General features: G+C 46.3%; 1 protein-coding gene across 1 annotated transcript in view; it reads right to left on the bottom strand.

Annotated features, from left to right (window-relative positions):
* Positions 1-649: 649 nt before the first annotated feature.
* The window catches only part of LOC135054968 (oocyte zinc finger protein XlCOF7.1-like), a 70,815-nt gene continuing 43,801 nt past the window's right edge, over positions 650-27,663 (bottom strand). Inside the window, exons 3-7 of the mRNA XM_063958477.1 lie at positions 20,765-20,956; positions 19,666-19,789; positions 19,479-19,573; positions 9,619-9,712; positions 650-8,973 (exon numbers count right to left, since the gene is read on the bottom strand). Coding sequence (XP_063814547.1) covers positions 8,228-8,973; positions 9,619-9,712; positions 19,479-19,573; positions 19,666-19,789; positions 20,765-20,956 — 1,251 coding nt within the window. The 3' untranslated portion in view covers positions 650-8,227. The remainder of the gene's footprint in view (positions 8,974-9,618; positions 9,713-19,478; positions 19,574-19,665; positions 19,790-20,764; positions 20,957-27,663) is intronic.

The following is a 27,663-nucleotide window of genomic DNA, read 5'->3' as shown; positions in this document are numbered from 1 at the left end:
ATTCTACTCCATCATAGGTACGATTACAGTTATCTGCCTTATGTTGAATCCACGCTTGGATGTGATTTAATGAATAGCTGCCTTACGAGCTAGTTTCCATATAATTGGTATGTATGAAAAATAAAATATGGGCCAAATTTTTTCTAGTATGTACTGTACCCATATAGCATTAGGAATTTGTTTTCCATCGTAGGTTCGAATACAATTGCATTTTAAAATCGTCAAACCAAGTCCGTTTCAGTGGATAATACATTGAATGGGTTACATCTAATAATCTGTCTAATTGGTATGTATAGCTACATCATACTAATATCCATATTTATTACTTTAAATGAGCAACATTATGTTCTATATACCATCTAGATGATATGTCATGACCATTTAAGTTTTGTAATAATGTGATTATGTGTTAAAAATAATGTCAATGGCAGTACATAACAAATAGGTCAGCTTTGACCCATCAAAGAAAACCCCATTGTCCCTTATTCAGTTTTTTCATTTCCTCCATTCCTCCTCGTATATTTTATCCTGCCGCAATATATATGTAACACATGTTATAATTTTACAGATATCCCATGAGGTGAAATCTAGTTCGATACCACTTTTTAAGTGTTTTAATTATCTTTTGAAGACACGCTAAAGTTGCTTGTCCATATTGTGATCCTTTGGTATGTATATATCATAATTACTATTGACATGAGCTCATTGTGGATAAATGAAACGATATATTTATGAAATGTTTTCTACATTGTTTAGATTATAATAAACCCCTGATGAAGTCTGTAAGACGAAACGCGTTGGGTTGAGACAGCGATTTTGTCATTCCTTCAAGGAGGAATAATCATCATGTCGATTTGTGACTGAAATTAATTGTTATCAACACAAATATTTGTACAAAACATTGTTTATTGTCACTTTGGATACATTGTGATACAGCTTATTTTACTGTATTTTATAAAATAAATAAGTCTAATTCTTATGACTGTTTTATTGTATAAGTAAAAACGTTAGATATACCAAAGAATATCACTAGCTCCCTGGGAAATCTTTTCTTTGCTGTTCATAACCATTATACCCTGTCTAACAGGGGGTATTTTCCTTAACGTGTAGCTTTCTATATCATTAGCGCGAGAAAGGTCTTATATTTCTTCCAATACACATATATATATATATATATATATATATATATATATATATATATAGAGAGAGAGAGAGAGAGAGCTTTATTTTTGCACTAAACAACTGTGCCCTCCCCCCCCCATTCATTTTACAGTGAGCTGTGCAACAATGTTTTGGCGGGGCCAGCATCTCTGAGGAGAGAATGGCGCTGGATAGAGTGGTGAGGGCTAAGCCACGCCCCCTTATCGGCGTGCTTCAGTCCCGCTAGTTATTTACATTATTATACTGGCGGGGGTCTGTATACAGTGCCTATGCACTGTATACCACTTTGCCAGGCTGTAAACATGAGGTATATTGATGCCCAGGGCGCCCCCTCTGCGCCCTTGTAGTGCCACTCGTGTGTGGGAGCAATGGCGCGCAGCGCGACCGCTGCACGGTACCTCAGACTCTGAAGTCTTCTGCCGTCACTGAAGTCTTCTTTTCTTCCTTTACTCACCCGGCTTCTTCCTTCTGGCTCTGTGAGGGGGTTGACGGCTCGGCTCCGGGAGCAAGCAGCTAGGTGCACCAAGTGATCGAACCCTCTGGAGCTAATGGTGTCCAGTAGCCTAAGAAGCAGAGCCCTTGAACTCAGAAGTAGTAGGTCTGCTTCTCTCCCCTCAGTCCCACGAAGCAAAGAGCCTGTAGCCAGCAGGTCTCCCTGAAAATAATAAACCTAACATAAAGTATTTTCAGAGAAACTCAGGAGAGCTCCCCTAGTGTGTGTCCAGTCTCTCTGGGCGCAGAATCTAACTGAGGTCTGGAGAAGGGGCATAGAGTGAGGAGCCTGTTCACACCCATTCAAAGTCTTCTAGTGTGCCCATGTCTCCTGCGGATCCAGTCAATACCCCGTGGTCCTTTTGGAGTCCCCAGCATCCTCTAGGACGTATGAGAAATAAGATCTATTACCCAGGGATCCCGGGTGTGACTGAAGAATTGTAGTCAGGCTCCCACCTGACTGACCTCCAGGCCTCGCGGTCCACCTCGCGGTCCGTCATGCTGAAGGCTTTGAGGTAGCAGAGCCTGAGCTCTGTTCCTGAACACCTGCAGTTACTGGTTTGCGCGGTTTATCTCTTGCGCCTCTGGAAGCCATAGAAGCACCTTTGGATTTTCCCTTAAACTTGGCTGTCCGAAAGGACTGTAAATGTGAAGCTGAATAAGCTTTCCTGGCTGAGGGAGCTGCGGAAGGAAGGTACGTAGACTTTCCCGCAGTAGCTTTGGAGATAAATTTGTCTAGTTCATCTCCAAACAAGGCCTCTCCTGTGAATGTTAGGCCTTCCACGCCTTTCCTGGAGTCCGCATCAACAGTCCCCTGCGTGCGGACACTGCCATAGCGGTGGTGCGTGCATTAAGCAAACAAATCTATTTTATGGCTTTCACCATAAAGTTCGCAGAGTCCTGTATATGCTGCAGGAGTAAAACAACATCCCTCCTAGACAAGGAATCTAACTCCTCAATTAGGTTACCTGACCATTTAGCAATGGCTTTTGTGATCCATGCACATGCAATAATGGGTCATTGGGCCACCCCAGGAGCTGTGTAAAATGACTGAGTGTAGTCTCAATTTTACGATCAGCTGTATCCTTTAGGAAAGCTGCACCAGGGGCAGGCAATACAATTTTACGTGACAGCCTACAGACTGATGTGTCCACTATCGGTGGATTTTCCCACTTTTTCCTATCGTCCAGAGGAAAAGGAAAATATAAGAGCAACCTTTTAGGGATTTGAAATTTCTTATCAGGATTAACCCATGGTTCTTCAAACAGGGTATTCAATTCCTTTGACACAGGAAGTGTGACTGAGGACTTCTTTTTTACATTAAAATAAGATTCCTCACACTCTTCTGACACCTTATCAGGAATTTGCAGAACATTTCTGATAGTCTCTATATGAGCTTCTATACCGTGACAGAGTAGCATCCTCCCCCTCCTCCATGTCTGACCCGTCCTTGACAGAGTCAGACTGCAGGATATGGGCCAAAGATCATTTTTGCAGACTAATGGGAGGGGATTGAGACGACAGTTTGGGGACTGAGTCTCTATTCATCAACTCATCCACAGTCTGTCTTAAGTATTGTGTCTCTCTCATTGCGAGATAGCTTTGTAGAAATATTTGAGATCATTTCCTTAATGGAATTAACCCATTCCGGTTCAGCCCCACTATTCTGGGAAGGTGCACTGCCCTGAGTACCCAGTAGTGAGCCCCCTGGTGAAGAGAAACACTCTGCTGTACAAGAAACACACTCTTTGCCTGACATAATGTAAATGTGACCGCAAACACACACACACACACACACACACACACACACACACACACACACACACACACACAGGAAAAGGTTAAACACAATTAACCCACAAAGAGCCCCCACCGTGCCCTTATCGCTAATGCCAAGCTTAGCCGGGTCGCAGACCAAGTACCCTGATAGGGTACTTAATACACTAATAGTAGCTCTCCCCCCTGCTAGGAACCCCTGGTACCTCTGAGGTAATCTGGAGTCACACTGGGGGAGCTGCGCATCCGTCAGTCAGCATCTGTATCCACTGCAGAGGGAAAATGGCGCTGGTGAGCTGCTGGATCCTCTCATAGTGAAACCCCGCCCCTTCAATGGCGCACGGTCTTCCCTCTTTTCTTATACTGGCTGAGGAATCTGTTGCTTAAAATGGAGAGAAAACCATTTTAAGGCTGCTTTTGCCAGTGTGGGTACTGTGTACAGTGTACTGAGGTGCGGCTGTGTACTGTGTCTGGAGACGCAATTCACCCCGGTTAGAAGTTGTGCGTCTCCATACCCTCATGGCGCCGTAATGGCCGTCGACCCGCTAGTTAGGACACCGGCTTAGTACTCACCACTCTTCTTTCTTCTGGCTCTGTTAGGAGTGGCGGCGTGCTGCGGGAATGTACCCTCGCCATGGTGGGGCTTGCAAATAGTTCCCTCAGGAGCTCAGTGTCCTGTCAGCAGGGAACGGGACCATTAACCCTTCAAGAAGTTGGGCCGTCCTCCCCCCTAAGTCCCACGAAGCAGGCAGGCTGGTGCCAACCAACTCTGCCTGAAAATAACAAACATATAAAATAAATGCAGAAAACTCTTCAGGAGCTTCCATAAGCGTGACCGGCTCCTCCGGGCACATTTTCTAAACGGAGTCTGGTAGGAGGGGCATAGAGGGAGGAGCCAGCCCACACTATCAAATTCTTAAAGTGCCCATGGCTCCTAGTGGACCAGTCTATACCCCATGGTACTAAATGGAACTCCAGTATCCACTAGGACGTAAGAGAAATAGAGTTAATAGCAAGGTTAGCCACATTCAATACATTTAAGTGAGCACAACATCACCTTTGATACAGCATATGGTTTAATTACATTGTCTATACACTGTAGTTTTCATAGCTCTACATTCCATCTCTTTTTTCTGGTTTTCCATATTTACAAAAATGTATATCTTTCCATTTGTACTCCAATAATTGTTTGATTTATACAGTTTCACAATTAAAAATGTACTATACTTTAGAACTTATTTACATTGGCTTGTTTTTTTGGACTCTACATCCATCTGATACATTACAGGTTGAGTATCCCATATCCAAATTTTCCAAAATACGGAATTTTTTGAGCGAGACTGAGATAGCGAAACCTTTGTTTTCTGATGGCTCAATGTACACAAACTTTGTTTAATACTAGAGATGAGCGGGTTCGGTTCTCCGAGATCCGAACCCCCCCGAACTTCACCTATTTTACACGGTTCCGAGGCAGCCTCAGATCTTCCCGCCTTGCTCGGTTAACCCGAACGCGCCCGAACGTCATCATCCCGCTGTTGGATTCTCGTGAGATTCGTATTCTGTATAAAGAGCCACGCGTCGCCATTTTCACTCGTGCATTGGAGATTGAACGGAGAGGACATGGCTGCGTTCTCTCCCTGAAAACCTACGTATCTGTGCTCAGTGTGCTGCAAATATTTGTGCTCAGTGTGCTGAAAATATCTACGTTCTCTGCCTGAAAATGCTCCATATCTGTGCTCAGTGTGCTGCATTGTGGAGACCACCAGTATATAATTATAGTAGTACAGTACAGTAGGCCATTGCTGTATCTTGCAGCTCTGTGTCAAGTATACTATCCATATCTGTGCTGCATTATTGTGAGCAGTATATAGGACAGTGCAGCATTTTGGTGACGCACTCTTGGGTCGCTTAGCTTAGTCATCCAGCGACCTCTGTGCAAATTTTAGGACTAAAAATAGTACTGTGAGGTGTGAGGTGTTCAGAATAGACTGGAAATGAGTGGAAATTCTGGTTATGGAGGTTAATAATACTATAGGATCAAAATTACCCCCAAATTCTACGATTTAAACTGTTTGTGAGGGTTTTTTTTTTTAAAAACACCCGAATCCAAAACACACCCGAATCAGACAATAAATTTTCAGGGAGGTTTTGCCAAAATGCGTCCGTATCCAAAACACGGCCGCGGAACCGAATCCAAAACACAAAAAAAATTCCGGTGCACATCTCTATTTAATACACAAAGTTATTAAAAATATTGTATTAAATTACCTTCAGGTTGTGTGTATGAAACCTAAATGAATTGTGTCACTATACACACACACACACACACACACACACACACACACACACACACTTTGTTTAATGCACAAAGTTATTAAAAATATTGGCTAAAATTACCTTCAGGCTGTGTGTATAAGGTGTATATGAAATATAAATGCATTCTGTGCTTAAACTTAGGTCGCATCACCATGATAATTCATTATGGTATGCAATTATTCCAAAATACGGAAAAATCCGATACCCAAAATACTTCTGGTCACAAGCATTTTGGACAAGGGATACTCAACCTGTAGTACTAAATACTGGCAATTCTCAAGGAAATTATGCATTCACAGGTGACATCTTCCATTTTTACATGGTTTCAGCTTCACGTATTCTCCACAGTTACAAAAGAGGCGTCCCCAAGAGACATTAATGCACAAGAGATCCACCCTATTTAAGAAGGATATCATCAGACATCAATCAACATTACCAGAGGAAAGCCCACAGGGCTGATAGGCGCTGGACTACAGGTTGTCTAGCGCCACTGCGCGTCTGGGATGTCTCAACGGGACGTTCAGCTGGCGGCACGCCAATACAGACCGCCCAGTATCCACAGCCGTGATCTTCCTACAAGGGAAGCCATGGGATGGCCCCTCCCCAAGGAGCTCTCTTACATCTATCATCTATCTTTGTATCAGTCCTCAGTTTCTTCTGTTCCATCGACCAACAGTGGGTAAACCAACTGACATATGGGCCACCACACGTGATGACTGTGGTTACCAATATTTAGTGACTTTTCAAGCCCTGGCTGAAATTTTCTCTCAACTTAGCTGCACCATATTCATTGGTACCAAAGTTAGTAACAGGAAGCCTACATGTGACTTAGCATCTTCAGTAAGCATACTATTTAAGGTTGCTCATCATTTCTGGCCAATCATGAAGTGGAAGGTAAGTAAGTCTCATAGGCGGCATTATGTGCCAGGTGGGGGGTTTAGTATGTGGCTGCGTGTAAACCAGAAAGGGTGTGTAGGGGGAGAAGTGGTGAGTGGTTGCATGCAAACCGGGAAGGGAGGGGGGTTTGAAATTACAGACCAAAGCAGGTAAGCAGCAGTCCATCATGCACTTTTCCCATCTCCCACCAGGCATCTCACTGTTTGGTGGTAAAGGGGGAGGCTACTGTGCTTGCCTCTGGTGGTTGAATGAATCAGGGTTGAGGTGGAGGGGATGGCCGGCATCCTCCTTCCGGAAGGGACGGCTCCAACAGGGTGAGCCAAGGTCGAGGTGGATGCCAGTGTCCTCCTTCTGGCAGGGGCAGCGACAGTGAGCTGCACTGTGACACAGTCAATTTGCGGCACTGCGCTGACATTTACGTCAGTGGTGTGCTACTTTTGCTCACATCACTGGAAGCCCGAGAAATACTCCATGGCATGGAAAGAACACTGCTATTATATACAGAAAGGGTCAACTCTAAAGCATTACACCTGACTTGATAAGAGCATTGTGACTCTAATTAGGAGTTGTTTGTCCCACTACATACAGATTCCTTATAATTTATATATTCCTACACACCATTTATACATTTGTTTCAACATTATAAATTAATCTTACCATCTAACACATTATAATCACATATATCTGTACAATTCTTCCTGTGAGCTGTACTACCACCCACCCAGTCTCCTGTTCACCATTAGCCCAGAAAATGGTTTGTTACTGTAATGGTGGGCATTAGATACGGAATTCCTCATGGAATGGATTGTTCCACGAGGGGATAAATTGACCAATATAACACCGGGTGTATGGTGTATTTCTGTAGATTAAGATTACCATAAATTTTCAACTCCAATCCTCAAGTACCCACAACAGGTCGTGTTTTCAGGATTTCTTCAATCATGTGGGTGAGATTTAACGTATTGTGATAGGTCAGTAATTATCCTGCTTGTTCTAAAGACAATCCCAAAAACATGACCTGTTGGGCGTACTGGAGGACTGGAGTTGAAGCCATATGCAATAGACCTGTGTTATTTACAACAGTATGAACACTTGAATGACATGTAAACATTCCCCACTTTCAAAACAACAGAAACAGCTTCTTGATAGAGTGGGTTTTCTTATGAATAAAAAGTGTTGACTTCTGGGTAAAACACTTCCCGCACTCAGGGCATGGATATAATCTCTCCCCCGTGTGAATTGTGATGTTCAACAAGAATAGATTTCTTTATGAAACATTTGCCACACCCTGAACTTGAAAATGGTTTCTCGCCTATGAGAACAAAGGGATTTAGTCTGTAAAACATTTCCTGCACTCAGAACACTGAAACGGCTTCCCACATGTGACTTCTCTCATGTTTACCAGGATGTTATTTCTGTGTAAAACATTTTCCACATTGGAACACGGAATGAGCCGCTCACCGATGTGATATCGCTGGTGTTGTGCAAGAAAGGATTTTTTTCTAAACCTTTTCCCAAATTCAGGACAGGAAAATGGTTTCTCAGTCTTGCGGATTCTCTGTGCAAAACATTCTGTCCAATCCCATCACAGAAAAGCTTTATCCACAGAGTGGACTCTATGGTGTTTAAGGAGGACGGACTTCTTTGTAAAAGATTTCCCACAATCGGAACAAGAAAATGGCTTCTCGCCAGTGTGGCTTCTGTTATGCTCAAGCAGAGTTGATTTCTGGGTAAAACATTTCCCACACTGAGGACACAGAAACGGCTTCTCCCCGGTGTGAGTTCTCTGGTGCTCCACAAGAACAGATTTCTTTGCGAAACATTTCCCACATACAGTACACGGAAATGGTTTCTCCCCTGTGTGAATTCTCTGGTGCTCCACAAGAATTGACTTTTTTGTGAAACATTTCCCACATACAGAACACTGATACGGCTTCTCTCCGGTGTGAGTTCTCCGATGTTCCACAAGAATTGATTTTTTTGCAAAACGTTTCCCACATTCCAAACATAAAAATGGCCTTTCATCTGGGTGCTTTTTCCGATGGACGATAGGTTGTGCATTATGGTTAAAACATTCATCATCCTCTAAACGTGCAAAAACCCCACCGCCTCTGAAAGCTTTATTATGAGTAGCAATATCGGAGATACCGGGAAAACATTCGCCATGCATAGAGTTATTAGTTAATATCAGCGAATTGTCAGTTGCTGGATATATATTTAAGGTAACCGGAATGTCTCCTGGAGAATTGCTAGTGATGTAGTCATCTTCCAATTCACAATATGGAGAAAAAAGGAGCTGTCCGTCCAGCCTAGTGCCAATGTTCTGACTATCTGTGAACAATATAATAAATATATTTTTACTGGTTTATAAATCCTTTCCAGCAAAGCTAATAGGCCACACTGACTCATTCAACTTCCACCGCCAAGAGGTAGGCACTATAAGAATAACAATTAAGAGTCAGCACAAAAAGAGTCTTTAGAACAAACAGTACAAACAATTCAGAAGGGAAGGTCCATGTCCTCTAATACATTTATGGGAATAAAAAGAATGTATTTGTAAATCTAGGGGATACATGGTCTGAATCACTTTACTTAGTGCGGCAAAGGATGACTGTATATAGACCAACACCGAATCCACACTCCACAGGAAGGTCAGACCACCGGGCTTGTAACACACACAGTGACATGATGTGAGGGGCAGAGCCGGAGTCTGATAGTGGCTTATGGCTGCTGATGTATGAGATACACCAGAGAGTGTGGGGAGGTGGTGACTGGTCAGATCTCTGGGCTGGTAGCACACAGTGACACGATGTGATGGGAAGAGCGGGAGTCTGATAGTGGCTGATAGCTCCAATATCCCACACTGGGCAGATACATAAGTTTGTACTGACAAAGGAGGGTGTATGGTAAGAGACTGCTGTATTGACTGAACAAGGAAGATATGTGACTGTTCTGTATATAGTGCGTATTACTCACCTGTGCTGATAACCTCCTTACACTGCTGATCATCCATTACATACATCTCTTCTTCCTCTGTATCTTCTACTTTAATAACAGTCAGGTCTTTTATCTAAATAATACAAAAATAAAATTCCCAACATAATGAATAGTGGAGGAAGTAGTTGTAAATATACCCCTCATATCTCCTACCCCTTTTGTGGCAACTCCAGGAGAGAAAAGAGAGGACAGTGTTGCAGGACCAATCTCCACGCAGTTACTGATGCAGGGGAGATGGGGGTTGTGTAATAAGCAGCACAAGAGAGTGTTATGCACACCAGTGCCTGCAGGAAAGTACTGGTGTCAGAACTGTTATGCACTCCAGTGCCTGCAGGAATGTACTGGTGTTTGAACTGTTATGCAAAACAAATGGACTCACAGACAGACTGGGGAATATGACATAACGTACACAGAAGGTGATAGGGTAACAAAATACTCACAAAGTGAACAGAGAAGCCCAGAGGCTAAGGAACTGGGTATCTCCCTTGTATTAGAAATGCTCAGATGGGAAAAGCAAGATGTTGTGTTTTAATACGTAGAGAACCCGAAATGCTGTTGCTAAGGGCAACAGCAAAACCCTAAAGGGTTACCAACGGGTGTGGCAGTAAACTCCTTGGTCAGAGATGGAATGATAGACACAAGGAGAGTCTCCACAATCCTAATTCTCACTTGCAGTGCACAGGTTCAGCTTACTGCCACTAAACTGACCCCTGACACCTAGCACAGTGAGACAGGATTAGACAGGCAAGTCTTAGAATACAGCCGCAAACTTGCTAAGTTCACAGAGTAGTAACAGAACCCCAGCAAGCTAAACGACTGACTCCAGTCTTACTGCTAGGTCTGGATTGGCAGAGTGTAATACCAAATCCCCAGGCCTATTTGCAGTAAGCAACAAACAAATACAAAGCTACACAGTACTGGTTAACTTTCAGGAACTGACTAACCAACAAAGATTCAGCAGCATCTGCTTACCCTGAAAAGAGGCCTTATAAAGCAGGTGCTGTCCACGCCCCACTCAGACCTCACAGACTGTGAGCACAAAAACCAGCACCGGATCCCCTGCCGTGCACAGAGCCTATAACCACTGCACAGCAAAAGACCCGAACCGGAGTATCAGCTGCGCTCAGGTTACTCCGCTAGCACTTGTCTCCCGGTTGCCATGACGACGTGGCAGCACAGGGCAGGAGACCCTAACAGTACCCCCCCTCTGACGAGGGGGTCAAAGAACCCCTACCACCGGGTTTATCGGGGAACTGCGAGAAGAAAGAGCGTATCAGTCTGGGGGCATGAAGATCACAACTGCGCACCCACGACCGCTCCTCCGGGCCATACCCCTTCCAGTGCACCAAAAATGACAGCCGACCCCGAACCTCCTTGGAGTCAAGAATCCTTTCAACAACAAACTCCCTCTGGCCACGTATCAGAAGAGGGGAAGGTCTTCCTCTGGAAGAAGGATTACTAATCGCCCGTTTTAAAAGGGAACAATGAAATGTTTTATTGATACCCAAAGAACGGGGCAGATCTAACTGAAATGCCACCGGATTGATAACCCTGGTGATCTTATAAGGGCCGATGAACCGGGGGCCTAACTTATGAGATGGCTGTCTCAACTTCAAATTCTTGGTAGACAACCAGACGAAGTCTCCTAATTTGAAGCTGCAGGGTCGCAACGAACCGTCCTTTTTACCCACGAAGAAGAACCCCGACCCAACTGGAGACTGTGAAGGTCTGATAAATCCCTTAGCCAAGTTCTCCTGAATGTACTCTGTCATAGCCTGAGTCTCAGGACGTGACAGAGAGTACAACCTGCTCTTGGGAAGCTTAGCATTTGGCAACAAATCAATGGCACAGTCATAGGGGCGATGGGGAGGTAGTACCTCTGCAACTTTTTTGGAGAACACGTCCGCAAAATCTGCATAACACCCTGGCAATCTTAGCTGCGAGAGCCTGACTGGAAGGCTCAAGCAACTCCTGAAACAATCAGTACCCCAACTAAGAATCTCCCCAGAGACCCAGTCAAATTGAGGATTGTGGGCCCTTAACCAGGGTAACCCCAACACCAATGGGGCAAAAGTACAGACAGTCACATAAAAGGGGCCCGTCGGCCCCACTGTCCACAAAGGCCTCAGTCTTGACAGTTTGACCGAGGATCTTCAAGGTCACCGGAATGATAAAAGTCTTCTTGGGAAATTCTGACTTCTGGCCTGACAGGATATTTCCCATCACCCTCAGGCCCTGAAGTTTTCCGGCTTTTCTGGGCAGGATACTACCACATGACCTTTATTCCCACAGTACAAACACAACCCCTGCTGTCTCCTCCGCGTCTTCTCACGCGAGGAGAGGCGAGTAGCCCCAATCTGCATAGGCTCCTCGGAAAATTCCTCAGAGTCTGAGGTTCCCTTGGGAAGGAAGGAAATCTCAGTCTCTCTTTCAAGCCTACGCTCTCTCAGCCGTCTATCCACCCGGATGGATAACTGCATGAGCTGATCCAAGCTATCAGGCAAGGGATATTGTACCAGTTGGTCCTTTATCTGGTTAGAAAGACCTCTTCGGTACTGGTGTCTCAGGGCTGGATCATTCCACTGGGTATCATGGGCCAACCTCCGAAACTCCGTACAGTAAACCTCAACTGGCCTTCGCCCTTGCTTAAGGATCGAAATCTGAGCCTCGGCTGAGGCCGTCTTGTCAGGGTCATCATACAACATGCCCAGTGCCGTAAAAAAAGCATCAACACTTTTAAGCGACGGACAGTCAGGCTGCAACCCATATGCCCAGACCTGTGGGTCTCCTTGTAGCAAGGAAAATAAGAATTTACTTACCGATAATTCTATTTCTCGGAGTCCGTAGTGGATGCTGGGGTTCCTGAAAGGACCATGGGGGATAGCGGCTCCGCAGGAGACAGGGCACAAAAAGTAAAGCTTTAGGATCAGGTGGTGTGCACTGGCTCCTCCCCCTATGACCCTCCTCCAAGCCTCAGTTAGGTACTGTGCCCGGACGAGCGTACACAATAAGGAAGGATTTATGAATCCCGGGTAAGACTCATACCAGCCACACCAATCACACTGTACAACCTGTGATCTGAACCCAGTTAACAGTATGATAACAGCGGAGCCTCTGAAAAGATGGCTCACAACAATAATAACCCGATTTTTGTAACTATGTACAAGTAATGCAGATAATCCGCACTTGGGATGGGCGCCCAGCATCCACTACGGACTCCGAGAAATAGAATTATCGGTAAGTAAATTCTTATTTTCTCTATCGTCCTAGTGGATGCTGGGGTTCCTGAAAGGACCATGGGGATTATACCAAAGCTCCCAAACGGGCGGGAGAGTGCGGATGACTCTGCAGCACCGAATGAGAGAACTCCAGGTCCTCCTTAGCCAGGGTATCAAATTTGTAGGATTTTACAAACGTGTTTGCCCCTGATTAAATAGCCGCTCGGCAAAGTTGTAAAGCCGAGACCCCTCGGGCAGCCGCCCAAGATGAGCCCACCTTCCTTGTGGAATGGGCATTTACATATTTTGGCTGTGGCAGGCCTGCCACAGAATGTGCAAGCTGAATTGTATTTTTTTTACACATCCAACTAGCAAAAGTCTGCTTAAAAGCAAGAGCACCCAGTTTGTTGGGTGCATACAGGATAACAGCAAGTCAGTTCTCCTGACTTCAGCCGTCCTGGAACCTATATTTTCAGGGCCCTGACCACATCTAGCAACTTGGAGTCCTCCAAGTCCCTAGTAGGCGCAAGACACCACAATAAGCTGGTTCAGGTTAAACACTGACACCACCTTAGGGAGAGAACTGGGGACGAGTCCGCAGCTCTGCCCTGTCCGAATGGACAAACAGATATGGGCTTTTTTGAGAAAAAAAAACCCACCAATTTGACACTCGCCTGGTCCAGGCCAGGTCCAAGAGCATGTTCACTTTTCATGTGAAATGCTTCAAATCCACAGATTTGACTGGTTTTAAACCAATGTGTTTTGAGGAATCCCAGAACTACGTTGAGATCCCACAGTGCCACTGGAGGCACAAAAGGGGGTTGTATATGCAATACTCCCTTGACAAACTTCTGGACTTCAGGAACTGAAGCCAATTCTTTCTGGAAGAAAAATCGACAGGGCCGAAATTTGAACCTTAATGGACCCCAATTTGAGGCCCATAGACACTCCTGTTTGCAAGAAATGCAGGAATCGACCGAGTTGAGATTTCTTCGTGGAGCCTTCCTGGCCTCACACCACGCAACATATTTTCGCCACATGTGGTGATAATGTTGTGCGGTCACCTCCTTTCTGGCTTTGACCAGGGTAGGAATGACCTCTTCCTGAATGCCTTTTCCCTTAGGATCCGGCGTTCCACCGCCATGCCGTCAAACGCAGCGGCGGTAAGTCTTGGAACAGACAAGGTACTTGCTGAAACAAGTCCCTTCTTAGCGGCAGAGGCCATAAGTCCTCTGTGAGCATCTCTTGAAGTTCCGGGTACCAAGTCCTTCTTGGCCAATCCGGAGCCATGAGTATAGTTCTTACTCCTCTACGTCTTATAATTCTCAGTACCTTAGGTATGAAAAACAGAGGATGGAACACATACACCGACTGGTACACCCACGGTGTTACCAGAAAAGTCCACAGCTATTGCCTGAGGGTCTCTTAACCTGGCGCAATACCTGTCCCGTTTTTTGTTCAGACGGGACGCCATCATGTCCACCTTTGGTAATTCCCAACGGTTTACAATTATGTGGAAAACTTCCCCATGAAGTTCCCACTCTGCCGGGTGGAGGACGTGCCTACTGAGGAAGTCTGCTTCCCAGTTTCCATTCCCGGAATGAAAAACTGCTGACAGTGCTATCACATGATTTTCCGCCCAGCGAAAAGTCCTTGCAGTTTTTGCCACTGCCCTCCTGCTTCTTGTGCCGCCCTGTCTATTTACGTGGGCGACTGCCGTGATGTTCTATCCCACTGGATCAATACCGGCTGACCTTGAAGCAGAGGTCTTGCTAAGCTTAGAGCATTATAAATTTACCCTTAGCTATATTTATGTGGAGAAAAATCTCCAGACTTGATCACACTCCCTGGAAATTTTTTCCTTGTGTGACTGCTCCCCAGCCTTTCGGGCTGGCCTCCGTGGTCACCAACATCCAAAACTGAATGCCGAATCTGCGGCCCTCTAGAAGATGAGCACTCTGTAACCACCACAGGAGAGACACCCTTGTCCTTGGATATAGGGTTATCCGCTGATGCATCTGAAGATGCGATCCGGACCATTTGTCCAGCAGATCCCACTGAAAAGTTCTTGCATGAAATCTGCCGACTGGAATTGCTTCGAAGGAAGTCACCATTTTTTTTTTTTTTTTTACCATGGCCCTTGTGCAATGATGCACTGATTTTAGGAGGTTCCTGACTAGCTCGGATAACTCCCTGGCTTTCTCTTCCGGGAGAAACACCTTTTTCTGGACTGTGTCCAGAATCATCCCTAAGCACAGGAGACTTGTTGTCGGGATCAGCTGCGATTTTGGAATCTTTAGAATCCACCCCTGCTGTTGTAACAGTATCCGAGATAGTGCTACTCCGACCTCCAACTGTTCCCTGGACTTTGCCCTTATCAGGAGATCGTCCAAGTAAGGGATAATTAAGACGCCTTTTCTTCGAAGAAGAACCATCATTTCGGCCATTACCTTGGTAAAGACCCGGGGTGCCGTAGACAATCCAAACGGCAGCGTCTGAAACTGATAGTGACAGTTTTATACCACGAACCTGAGGTACCCTTAGTGATAAGGGCAAATTTGGGACATGGAGGTAAGCATCCCTGATGTCTCGGGACACCAGATAGTCCCCTTCTTCCCGGTTCGTTATCACTGCTCTGAGTGACTCCATCTTGATTTGAACCTTTGTAAGTGTTCAAATTTTTTTAGATTTAGAATAGGTCTCACCTAGCCTTCTGGCTTCAGTACCACAATATAGTGTGGAATGATACCCCTTTTCTTGTTGTAGGAGGGATAATTTTAATTATCACCTGCTGGGAATACAGCTCGTGAATTTTTTCCCATACTGCCTCCTTGTCGGAGGGAGACCTTGGTAAAGCAGCCTTCAGGAGCCTGCGCAGGGGAAACGTCTCGACATTCCAAACTGTACCCCTGGAATACTACTTGTAGGATCCAGGGGTCCTATACGGTCTCAGCGTCATGCTGAGAGCTTGTCAGAAACGGTGGAACGCTTCTGTTCCTGGGAATGGGCTGCCTGCTGCAGTCTTCTTCCCTTTCCTCTATCCCTGGGCAGATATGACTCTTATAGGGACGAAAGGACTGAAGCTGAAAAGACGGTGTCTTTTTCTGCAGAGATGTGACTTAGGGTAAAAACGGTGGATTTTCCAGCAGTTGCCGTGGCCACCAGGTCCGATGGACCGACCCCAAATAACTCCTCTTCCTTTATACGGCAATACACCTTTGTGCCGTTTGGAATCTGCATCACCTGACCACTGTCGTGTCCATAAACATCTTCTAGCAGATATGGACATCGCACTTACTCTTGATGCCAGAGTGCAAATATCCCTCTGTGCATCTCGCATATATAGAAATACATCCTTTAAATGCTCTATAGTCAATAAAATACTGTCCCTGTCAAGGGTATCAATATTTTTAGTCAGGGAATCCGACCAAGCCACCCCAGCTCTGCACATCCAGGCTGAGGCGATCGCTGGTCGCAGTATAACACCAGTATGTGTGTATATACTTTTTATGATATTTTTCCAGCCTCCTGTCAGCTGGCTCCTTGAGGACGGCCCTATCTATAGACGGTACCGCCACTTGTTCTGATAAGCGTGTGAGCGCCTTATCCACCCTAAGGGGTGTTTCCCAACGCGCCCTAACTTCTGGCAGGAAAGGGTATACCGCCCATATTTTCTATCGGGGGGAACCCACGCATCATCACACACTTCATTTAATTTTTCTGATTCAGGAAAAACTACGGTAGTTTTTTCACATCCCACATAATACCCTCTTTTGTGGTACTTGTAGTATCAGAAATATGTAACACCTCCTTCATTGCCCTTAACGTGTGGCCCTAATAAGGAATACGTTTGTTTATTCACCGTCGACACTGGATTCAGTGTCCCTGTCTGTGTCTGTGTCGACCGACTAAAGTAAACGGGCGTTTTAAAACCCCTGACGGTGTTTTTGAGACGTCTGGACCGGTACTAATTGTTTGTCGGCCGTCTCATGTCGTCAACCGACCTTGGCTCGTGTTGACATTATCACGTAATTCCCTAAATAAGCCATCCATTCTGGTGTCGACTCCCTAGAGAGTGACATCACCATTACAGGCAATTGCTCCGCCTCCTCACCAACATCGTCCTCATACATGTCGACACACACGTACCGACACACAGCACACACACAGGGAATGCTCTGATAGAGGACAGGACCCACTAGCCCTTTGGAGAGACAGAGGGAGAGTTTGCCAGCACACACCAAAACGCTATAATTATATAGGGACAACCTTATATAAGTGTTTTCCCTTATAGCATCTTTTTTATAGATTTCTAACGCCAAATTAGTGCCCCCCCTCTCTGTTTTAACCCTGTTTCTGTAGTGCAGTGCAGGGGAGAGCCTGGGAGCCTTCCCTCCAGCCTTTCTGTGAGGGAAAATGGCGCTGTGTGCTGAGGCGATAGGCCCCGCCCCTTTTTCGGCGGCCTCGTCTCCCGCTCTTAACGGATTCTGGCAGGGGTTAAATATCTCCATATAGCCCCCGGAGGCTATATGTGAGGTATTTTTAGCCAAAAAAGGTTTTCATTTGCCTCCCAGGGCGCCCCCCTCCCAGCGCCCTGCACCCTCAGTGACTGCCGTGTGAAGTGTGCTGAGAGGAAAATGGCGCACAGCTGCAGTGCTGTGCGCTACCTTAAGAAGACTGAGGAGTCTTCTGCCGCCGATTCTGGACCTCTTCTCGTTTCAGCATCTGCAAGGGGGCCGGCGGCGAGGCTCCGGTGACCATCCAGGCTGTACCTGTGATCGTCCCTCTGGAGCTAATGTCCAGTAGCCAAGAAGCCAATCCATCCTGCACGCAGGTGAGTTCACTTCTTCTCCCCTAAGTCCCTCGTTGCAGTGATCCTGTTGCCAGCAGGACTCACTGTAAAATAAAAAACCTAAGCTAAACTTTTCTAAGCAGCTCTTTAGGAGAGCCACCTAGATTGCACCCTTCTCGGCCGGGCACAAAAATCTAACTGAGGCTTGGAGGAGGGTCATAGGGGGAGGAGCCAGTGCACACCACCTGATCCTAAAGCTTTACTTTTTGTGCCCTGTCTCCTGCGGAGCCGCTATCCCCCATGGTCCTTTCAGGAACCTCAGCATCCACTAGGACGATAGAGAAATCACTATGCTCACCCGCTGAATCTCCGACCCAGAAGACTGAGGCCTAAGCCGGAAGTATAGCTTGCAGCTCTCCTTGAAACAAAAGAACTGCGAGCGATCTCCAGAAAAACGAAATGGGGAGATTTACTTTCGACTCCTTAACCCCTGCAGGTGCTGCTGCTGCGGGAGCTCCGCCAGCAGCCTGGGAGGTGTGCATTTTAATGGACAAATCATTAAATTGTCGAGTCAGGACCTGCACCTGATCGACCACCTGTTGCAACGTATTTTGAGGGGTATGCTCCATATTCCCACAAAATTTCAACAGGAGTATTAGGCTGCTGAATATGTTATGCACACCAGTGCCTGCAGGAAAGTACTGGTGTCAGAACTGTTATGCACTCCAGTGCCTGCAGGAATGTACTGGTGTTTGAACTGTTATGCAAAACAAATGGACTCACAGACAGACTGGGGAATATGACATAACGTACACAGAAGGTGATAGGGTAACAAAATACTCACAAAGTGAACAGAGAAGCCCAGAGGCTAAGGAACTGGGTATCTCCCTTGTATTAGAAATGCTCAGATGGGAAAATCAAGATGTTGTGTTTTAATACGTAGAGAACCCGAAATGCTGTTGCTAAGGGCAACAGCAAAACCCTAAAGGGTTACCAACGGGTGTGGCAGTAAACTCCTTGGTCAGAGATGGAATGATAGACACAAGGAGAGTCTCCACAATCCTAATTCTCACTTGCAGTGCACAGGTTCAGCTTACTGCCACTAAACTGACCCCTGACACCTAGCACAGTGAGACAGGATTAGACAGGCAAGTCTTAGAATACAGCCGCAAACTTGCTAAGTTCACAGAGTAGTAACAGAACCCCAGCAAGCTAAACGACTGACTCCAGTCTTACTGCTAGGTCTGGATTGGCAGAGTGTAATACCAAATCCCCAGGCCTATTTGCAGTAAGCAACAAACAAATACAAAGCTACACAGTACTGGTTAACTTTCAGGAACTGACTAACCAACAAAGATTCAGCAGCATCTGCTTACCCTGAAAAGAGGCCTTATAAAGCAGGTGCTGTCCACGCCCCACTCAGACCTCTCAGACTGTGAGCACAAAAACCAGCACCGGATCCCCTGCCGTGCACAGAGCCTATAACCACTGCACAGCAAAAGACCCGAACCGGAGTATCAGCTGCGCTCAGGTTACTCCGCTAGCACTTGTCTCCCGGTTGCCATGACGACGTGGCAGCACAGGGCAGGAGACCCTAACAGAGAGATTGAGTCTCCTACTTAATTCCTGCTGGCAGAGCTCTATCCACTCCAGATGGCAGCAATGGTAGTGAGAGACTGCCATCTGATAACAATGCGAGTCTTATAGGGTATGTATAAGGGAAGGTATTTATAAGTAGCAGGTGTATTACAAACATTTACACACCCTTTAAATAGAAGGAATTCAGTAGATACGAGTCAGAAACCTTATTTGGTAGCACCTCAATCTACCTGATAATCAAGTGGGATATTGTAATTATCCTCTGAATTCCAAGTGTATAGAATGTGGGGACATCTCTCTGGGGTATTCCTGCTACTGGACCCATCTATAAGAGACAAGCAGTGAGTAAATATATTATTTAGATGTTATCATTAGAGGATATCCTTATGGTGATCCTCCACAGCAGAATTACCTTACCTAGTGATGTGAGGGGTCGGTGATTCTCTATCATCACGTCCTTGTACAGATCCTTATGTCCTTCTATATACTCCCACTCCTCCATGGAGAAATAGACCGTGATATCCTCACACCTTATAGGTATCTGACCAGGTTCGGGGAAAAAAAAAAAAAAAAAGTAAAAAAAAAAGAAAAAGAAAGCTAAAAAAAAATATTTAAATATTTTTTTTATTTGGTTTAAACAAGTTTTTTTTTTTTTTGCATTACTGTTTTAAAGAAAGAAAAAATTGAATCATGCATTAGAAACCTTGATCAACCCTGGTTTAATGCTTTCTAACATTAATAATGTTATTAGGCTTTGATTTGATTTATTTTACATCTTTCAATAAAACCAATTTTTACAGCTTACTATTCCTATTAAATCTGAATAAATGTAGATAGACTAAACATATCAATACATACATAGTACACTCAGATAAATAAAATTAAAAAAAAAGAACAACAAGTTAATGTTAAGCATTAGTCTTACTTATTATAATTGAATAAATATGAATAGTAATATAAAATGGAAAATGCAAAAACGCTTTAGAGAAACACACGCACACAGACACACACACACAGTTAAGCATTAGCTCTGGGCCATGCCACTGGCAATAAACATTTTGAATACAAAACACTATTTTTTTAGTATAATAGACTTTTTCTTAGAAGTCATAACACCGTGCTAGTAGTCACAGCATAATAGAAAAAAACCCTGTGGTTTTTTTTTTGTTTGTTTTTTAAACCATTTGGTCTAAACCAGTGGTTCTCAAACTCGGTCCTCAGGACCCCACACAGTGCATATTTTGCAGGTAACCCAGCAAGTGCACAGGTTTATTAATTACTCACTGAAACATTTTAAAAGGTCCACAGGTGGAGCTAATTATTTCACTTGTGATTCTGTGAGGAGACCTGCAAAACATGCACTGTGTGGGGTCCTGAGAACAGAGTTTGAGAACCTGTGGTCTAAACCATGGTGGTTTAAACCAGCCAACCCTGAACCTGACACACACAATGATACATCCGTCACCCAAATACATCCCTTGGTGTTACTGTATAATGTCCCATTCCCAGCAGTCACCTCCCCAGTCAGCAGTTGAATGATCTTGTTGGCGAGTTCCAGGACTTTCTGGTCATTGTGTCTCTCATGTATCAGTGAGTAATGTGATGGTTCCATGATGGTGCTCTGTGTACTGTTCAGTCCTCCTGACATACGGGGACGATTCCCGGGTGTCTCCCAGTCTCCAGATGTCTTCTTCACCATTGTGTAATCCTGAATGTTGAAAAATAAGAATTTACTTACTGATAATTCTATTTCTCGTAGTCCGTAGTGGATGCTGGGGACTCCGTCAGGACCATGGGGATTAGCGGCTCCGCAGGAGACAGGGCACAAAAGTAAAAGCTTTAGGATCAGGTGGTGTGCACTGGCTCCTCCCCCTATGACCCTCCTCCAAGCCTCAGTTAGGATACTGTGCCCGGACGAGCGTACACAATAAGGAAGGATTTTGAATCCCGGGTAAGACTCATACCAGCCACACCAATCACACTGTACAACCTGTGATCTGAACCCAGTTAACAGCATGATAACAGCGGAGCCTCTGAAAAGATGGCTCACAACAATAATAACCCGATTTTTGTAACAATAACTATGTACAAGTATTGCAGACAATCCGCACTTGGGATGGGCGCCCAGCATCCACTACGGACTACGAGAAATAGAATTATCGGTAAGTAAATTCTTATTTTCTCTGACGTCCTAAGTGGATGCTGGGGACTCCGTCAGGACCATGGGGATTATACCAAAGCTCCCAAACGGGCGGGAGAGTGCGGATGACTCTGCAGCACCGAATGAGAGAACTCCAGGTCCTCCTCAGTCAGGGTGTGCCCCTGACCAAGTATCAGCTCGGCAAAGTTGTAAAGCCGAGACCCCTCGGGCAGCCGCCCAAGATGAGCCCACCTTCCTTGTGGAATGGGCATTTACATATTTTGGCTGTGGCAGGCCTGCCACAGAATGTGCAAGCTGAATTGTACTACACATCCAACTAGCAATCGTCTGCTTAGAAGCAAGAGCACCCAGTTTGTTGGGTGCATACAGGATAACAGTAAGTCAGTTTTCCTGACTCCAGCCGTCCTGGAAACTATATTTTCAGGGCCCTGACAACATCTAGCAACTTGGAGTCCTCCAAGTCCCTAGTAGCCGCAGGTACCACAATAAGCTGGTTCGGGTGAAACACTGACACCACCTTAGGGAGAAACTGGGGATGAGTCCGCAGCTCTGCCCTGTCCGAATGGACAATCAGATATGGGCTTTTTTGAGACAAACGCCGCCAATTCTGACACTCGCCTGGCCGAGGCCAGGGCCAACAGCATGGTCACTTTCCCTGTGAGATATTTCAAATCCACAGATTTGAGCGGTTTAAACCAATGTGATTTTAGGAATCCCAGAACTACGTTGAGATCCCACAGTGCCACTGGAGGCACAAAAGGGGGTTGTATATGCAGTACTCCCTTGACAAACTTCTGGACTTCAGGAACTGAAGCCAATTCTTTCTGGAAGAAAATCGACAGGGCCGAAATTTGAACCCTAATGGACCCCAATTTGAGGCCCATAGACACTCCTGTTTGCAGGAAATGCAGGAAACGACCGAGTTGAAATTTCTTCATGGGGCCTTCCTGGCCTCACGCCACGCAACATATTTTCGCCACATGTGGTGATAATGTTGTGCGGTCACCTCCTTCCTGGCTTTGACCAGGGTAGGAATGACCTCTTCCGGAATGCCTTTTTCCCTTAGGATCCGGCGTTCAACCGCCATGCCGTCAAACGCAGCCGCGGTAAGTCTTGGAACAGACATGGTACTTGCTGAAGTAAGTCCCTTCTTAGCGGCAGAGGCCATGAGTCCTCTGTGAGCATCTCTTGAAGTTCCGGGTACCAAGTCCTTCTTGGCCAATCCGGAGCCACGAGTATAGTTCTTACTCCTCTACGTCTTATAATTCTCAATACCTTGGGTATGAGAAGCAGAGGAGGGAAGACATACACCGACTGGTACACCCACGGTGTTACCAGAACGTCCACAGCTATTGCCTGAGGGTCTTTTGACCTGGCGCAATACTTGTCCAGTTTTTTGTTCAGGCGGGACGCCATCATGTCCACCTTTGGTCTTTTCCAACGGTTCACAATCATGTGGAAGACTTCCCGATGAAGTCCCCACTCTCCCGGGTGGAGGTTGTGCCTGCTGAGGAAGTCTGCTTCCCAGTTGTCCACTCCCGGAATGAACACTGCTGACAGTGCTATCACATGATTTTCCGCCCAGCGAAAAATCCTTGCAGTTTCTGCCATTGCCCTCCTGCTTCTTGTGCCGCCCTGTCTGTTTACGTGGGCGACTGCCGTGATGTTGTCCCACTGGATCAATACCGGCTGACCTTGAAGCAGAGGTCTTGCTAAGCTTAGAGCATTGTAAATTGCCCTTAGCTCCAGTATATTTATGTGGAGAAAAATCTCCAGACTTGATCACACTCCCTGGAAATTTTTTCCCTGTGTGACTGCTCCCCAGCCTCTCAGGCTGGCCTCCGTGGTCACCAGCATCCAATCCTGAATGCCGAATCTGCGGCCCTCTAGAAGATGAGCACTCTGTAACCACCACAGGAGAGACACCCTTGTCCTTGGAGATAGGGTTATCCGCTGATGCATCTGAAAATGCGATCCGGACCATTTGTCCAGCAGATCCCACTGAAAAGTTCTTGCGTGGAATCTGCCGAATGGAATCGCTTCGTAATAAGCCACCATTTTCCCCAGTACTCTTGTGCAATGATGCACTGACACTTTTCCTGGTTTTAGGAGGTTCCTGACTAGCTCGGATAACTCCCTGGCTTTCTCCTCCGGGAGAAACACCTTTTTCTGGACTGTGTCCAGAACCATCCCTAGGAACAGCAGACGTGTCGTCGGAAACGGCTGCGATTTTGGATATTTAGAATCCACCCGTGCTGTCGTAGAACTACTTGAGATAGTGCTACTCCGACTTCCAACTGTTCTCTGGACCTTGCCCTTATCAGGAGATCGTCCAAGTAAGGGATAATTAAGACGCCTTTTCTTTGAAGAAGAATCATCATTTCGGCCATTACTTTGGTAAAGACCCGGGGTGCCGTGGACAATCCAAACGGCAGCGTCTGAAACTGATAGTGACAGTTCCGTACCACGAACCTGAGGTACCCTTGGTGAGAAGGGCAATTTGGGACATGGAGGTAAGCATCCTTGATGTCCAGGGACACCATATAGTCCCCTTCTTCCTGGTTCGCTATCACTGCTCTGAGTGACTCCATCTTGATTTGAACCTTTGTATGTAAGTGTTCAAAGATTTCCCATTTAGAATAGGTCTCACCGAGCCGTCTGGCTTCAGTACCACAATATAGTGTGGAATAATAGCCCTTTCCTTGTTGTAGGAGGGGTACTTTGATTATCACCTGCTGGGAATACAGCTTGTGAATTGTTTCCAATACTGCCTCCCTGTCGGAGGAAGACGTTGGTAAAGCAGACATCAGGAGCCTGCGAGGGGGAGACGTCTCGAATTTCCAGTCTGTACCCCTGGGATACTACTTGTAGGATCCAGGGGTCCACTTGCGAGTGAGCCCACTACGCGCTGAAACTCTTGAGACGACCCCCCACCGCACTTGAGTCCGCTTGTACGGCCCCAGCGTCATGCTGAGGACTTGGCAGAAGCTGTGGAGGGCTTCTGTTCCTGGGAATGGGCTGCCTGCTGCAGTCTTCTTCCCTTTCCTCTATCCCTGGGCAGATATGACTGGCCTTTTGCCCGCTTGCCCTTATGGGGACGAAAGGACTGAGGCTGAAAAGACGGTGTCTTTTTCTGCTGAGATGTGATTTGGGGTAAAAAAGGTGGATTTTCCAGCTGTTGCCGAGGCCACCAGGTCCGATGGACCGACCCCAAATAACTCCTCCCCTTTATACGGCAATACTTCCATGTGCCGTTTGGAATCTGCATCACCTGACCACTGTCGTGTCCATAAACATCTTCTGGCAGATATGGACATCGCACTTACTCTTGATGCCAGAGTGCAAATATCCCTCTGTGCATCTCGCATATATAGAAATGCATCCTTTAAATGCTCTATAGTCCATAAAATACTGTCCCTGTCAAGGGTATCAATATTTTCAGTCAGGGAATCCGACCAAGCCACCCCAGCGCTGCACATCCAGGCTGAGGCGATCGCTGGTCGCAGTATAACACCAGTATGTGTGTATATACCTTTTTAGGATATTTTCCAGCCTCTCAGCTGGCTCCTTGAGGGCGGCCCTATCTGGAGACGGTACCGCCACTTGTTTTGATAAGCGTGTGAGCGCCTTATCCACCCTAAAGGGTGTTTCCCAACGCGCCCTAACTTCTGGCGGGAAAGGGTATACCGCCAATAATTTTCTATCGGGGGAAACCCACGCATCATCACACACTTCATTTAATTTATCTGATTCAGGAAAAACTACAGGTAGTTTTTTCACACCCCACATAATACCCTTCTTGTGGTACTTGTAGTATCAGAAATATGTAACACCTCCTTCATTGCCCTTAACATGTAACGTGTGGCCCTAAAGGAAAATACGTTTGTTTCTTCACCGTCGACACTGGAGTCAGTGTCCGTGTCTGTGTCGACCGACTGAGGTAAATGAGCGTTTTACAGCCCCTGACGGTGTTTGAGACGCCTGGACAGGTACTAATTTGTTTGCCGGCCGTCTCATGTCGTCAACCGACCTTGCAGCGTGTTGACATTATCACGTAATTCCTTAAATAAGCCATCCATTCCGGTGTCGACTCCCTAGAGAGTGACATCACCATTTCAGGCAATTGCTCCGCCTCCTCACCAACATCGTCCTCATACATGTCGACACACACGTACCGACACACAGCACACACACAGGGAATGCTCTGATAGAGGACAGGACCCCACTAGCCCTTTGGGGAGACAGAGGGAGAGTTTGCCAGCACACACCAAAAACGCTATAATTATACAGGGACAACCTTTATATAAGTGTTTTTCCCTTATAGCATTTTAATATATATATACATATCGCCAAATAAGTGCCCCCCCTCTCTGTTTTAACCCTTTTTCTGTAGTGCAGTGCAGGGGAGAGCCTTCCCACCAGCATTTCTGTGAGGGAAAATGGCGCTGTGTGCTGAGGAGAATAGGCCCCGCCCCCTTTTCGGCGGGCTTCTTCTCCCGTTTTTCTGAGACCTGGCAGGGGTTAAATACATCCATATAGCCCCCAGGGGCTATATGTGATGTATTTTTAGCCAGAATAAGGTACTATCATTGCTGCCCAGGGCGCCCCCCCCCCCCAGCGCCCTGCACCCTCAGTGACCGCTGCTATGAAGTGTGCTGACAACAATGGCGCACAGCTGCAGTGCTGTGCGCTACCTTATGAAGACTGAAGAGTCTTCTGCCGCCGTTTCTGGACCTTCACTTTTCGGCATCTGCAAGGGGGGTCGGCGGCGCGGCTCCGGGACGAACCCCAGGGTGAGACCTGTGTTCCGACTCCCTCTGGAGCTAATGGTGTCCAGTAGCCTAAGAAGCCAATCCATCCTGCACGCAGGTGAGTTCACTTCTCTCCCCTAAGTCCCTCGTAGCAGTGAGCCTGTTGCCAGCAGGACTCACTGAAAATAAAAAACCTAACAAACTTTTACTCTAAGCAGCTCTTTAGGAGAGCCACCTAGATTGCACCCTTCTCGGCCGGGCACAAAAATCTAACTGAGGCTTGGAGGAGGGTCATAGGGGGAGGAGCCAGTGCACACCACCTGATCCTAAAGCTTTAACTTTTGTGCCCTGTCTCCTGCGGAGCCGCTAATCCCCATGGTCCTGACGGAGTCCCCAGCATCCACTTAGGACGTCAGAGAAAATAAGATTTTACTTACCGATAAATCTATTTCTCGTAGTCCGTAGTGGATGCTGGGACTCCGTCAGGACCATGGGGAATAGCGGCTCCGCAGGAGACAGGGCACAAAATTTAAAAGTTTGACCACTAGGTGGTGTGTACTGGCTCCTCCCCCTATGACCCTCCTCCAAGCCTCAGTTAGGATACTGTGCCCGGACGAGCGTACACAATAAGGAAGGATTTTGAATCCCGGGTAAGACTCATACCAGCCACACCAATCACACCGTACAACTTGTGATCTGAACCCAGTTAACAGTATGACAAAACGTAGGAGCCTCTGAACAGACGGCTCACAACAATAACAACCCGATTTTTTTGTAACAATAACTATGTACAAGTATTGCAGACAATCCGCACTTGGGATGGGCGCCCAGCATCCACTACGGACTACGAGAAATAGATTTATCGGTAAGTAAAATCTTATTTTCTCTGACGTCCTAGTGGATGCTGGGACTCCGTCAGGACCATGGGGATTATACCAAAGCTCCCAAACGGGCGGGAGAGTGCGGATGACTCTGCAGCACCGAATGAGAGAACTCCAGGTCCTCCTTAGCCAGGGTATCAAATTTGTAGAATTTTACAAACGTGTTCTCCCCTGACCACGTAGCTGCTCGGCAGAGTTGTAATGCCGAGACCCCTCGGGCAGCCGCCCAAGATGAGCCCACCTTCCTTGTGGAATGGGCCTTGACAGATTTAGGCTGTGGCAGGCCTGCCACAGAATGTGCAAGTTGAATTGTGCTACAAATCCAACGAGCAATCGTCTGCTTAGAAGCAGGAGCACCCAGCTTGTTGGGTGCATACAGTATAAACAGCGAGTCAGATTTTCTGACTCCAGCCGTCCTTGAAATATATATTTTCAATGCTCTGACAACGTCCAGCAACTTGGAATCCTCCAAATCGCTAGTAGCCGCAGGCACCACAATAGGCTGGTTCAGGTGAAACGCTGAAACCACCTTAGGCAGAAAGTGAGGACGCGTCCGCAGTTCTGCCCTGTCCGAATGGAAAATCAGATATGGGCTTTTATACGATAAAGCCGCCAATTCTGA

Source organism: Pseudophryne corroboree, chromosome 3 (genome assembly GCF_028390025.1).
Source record: "Pseudophryne corroboree isolate aPseCor3 chromosome 3, aPseCor3.hap2, whole genome shotgun sequence".
Lineage (NCBI taxonomy): Eukaryota > Metazoa > Chordata > Amphibia > Anura > Myobatrachidae > Pseudophryne > Pseudophryne corroboree.
This window is presented reverse-complemented; position numbering and strand designations above follow the sequence as displayed.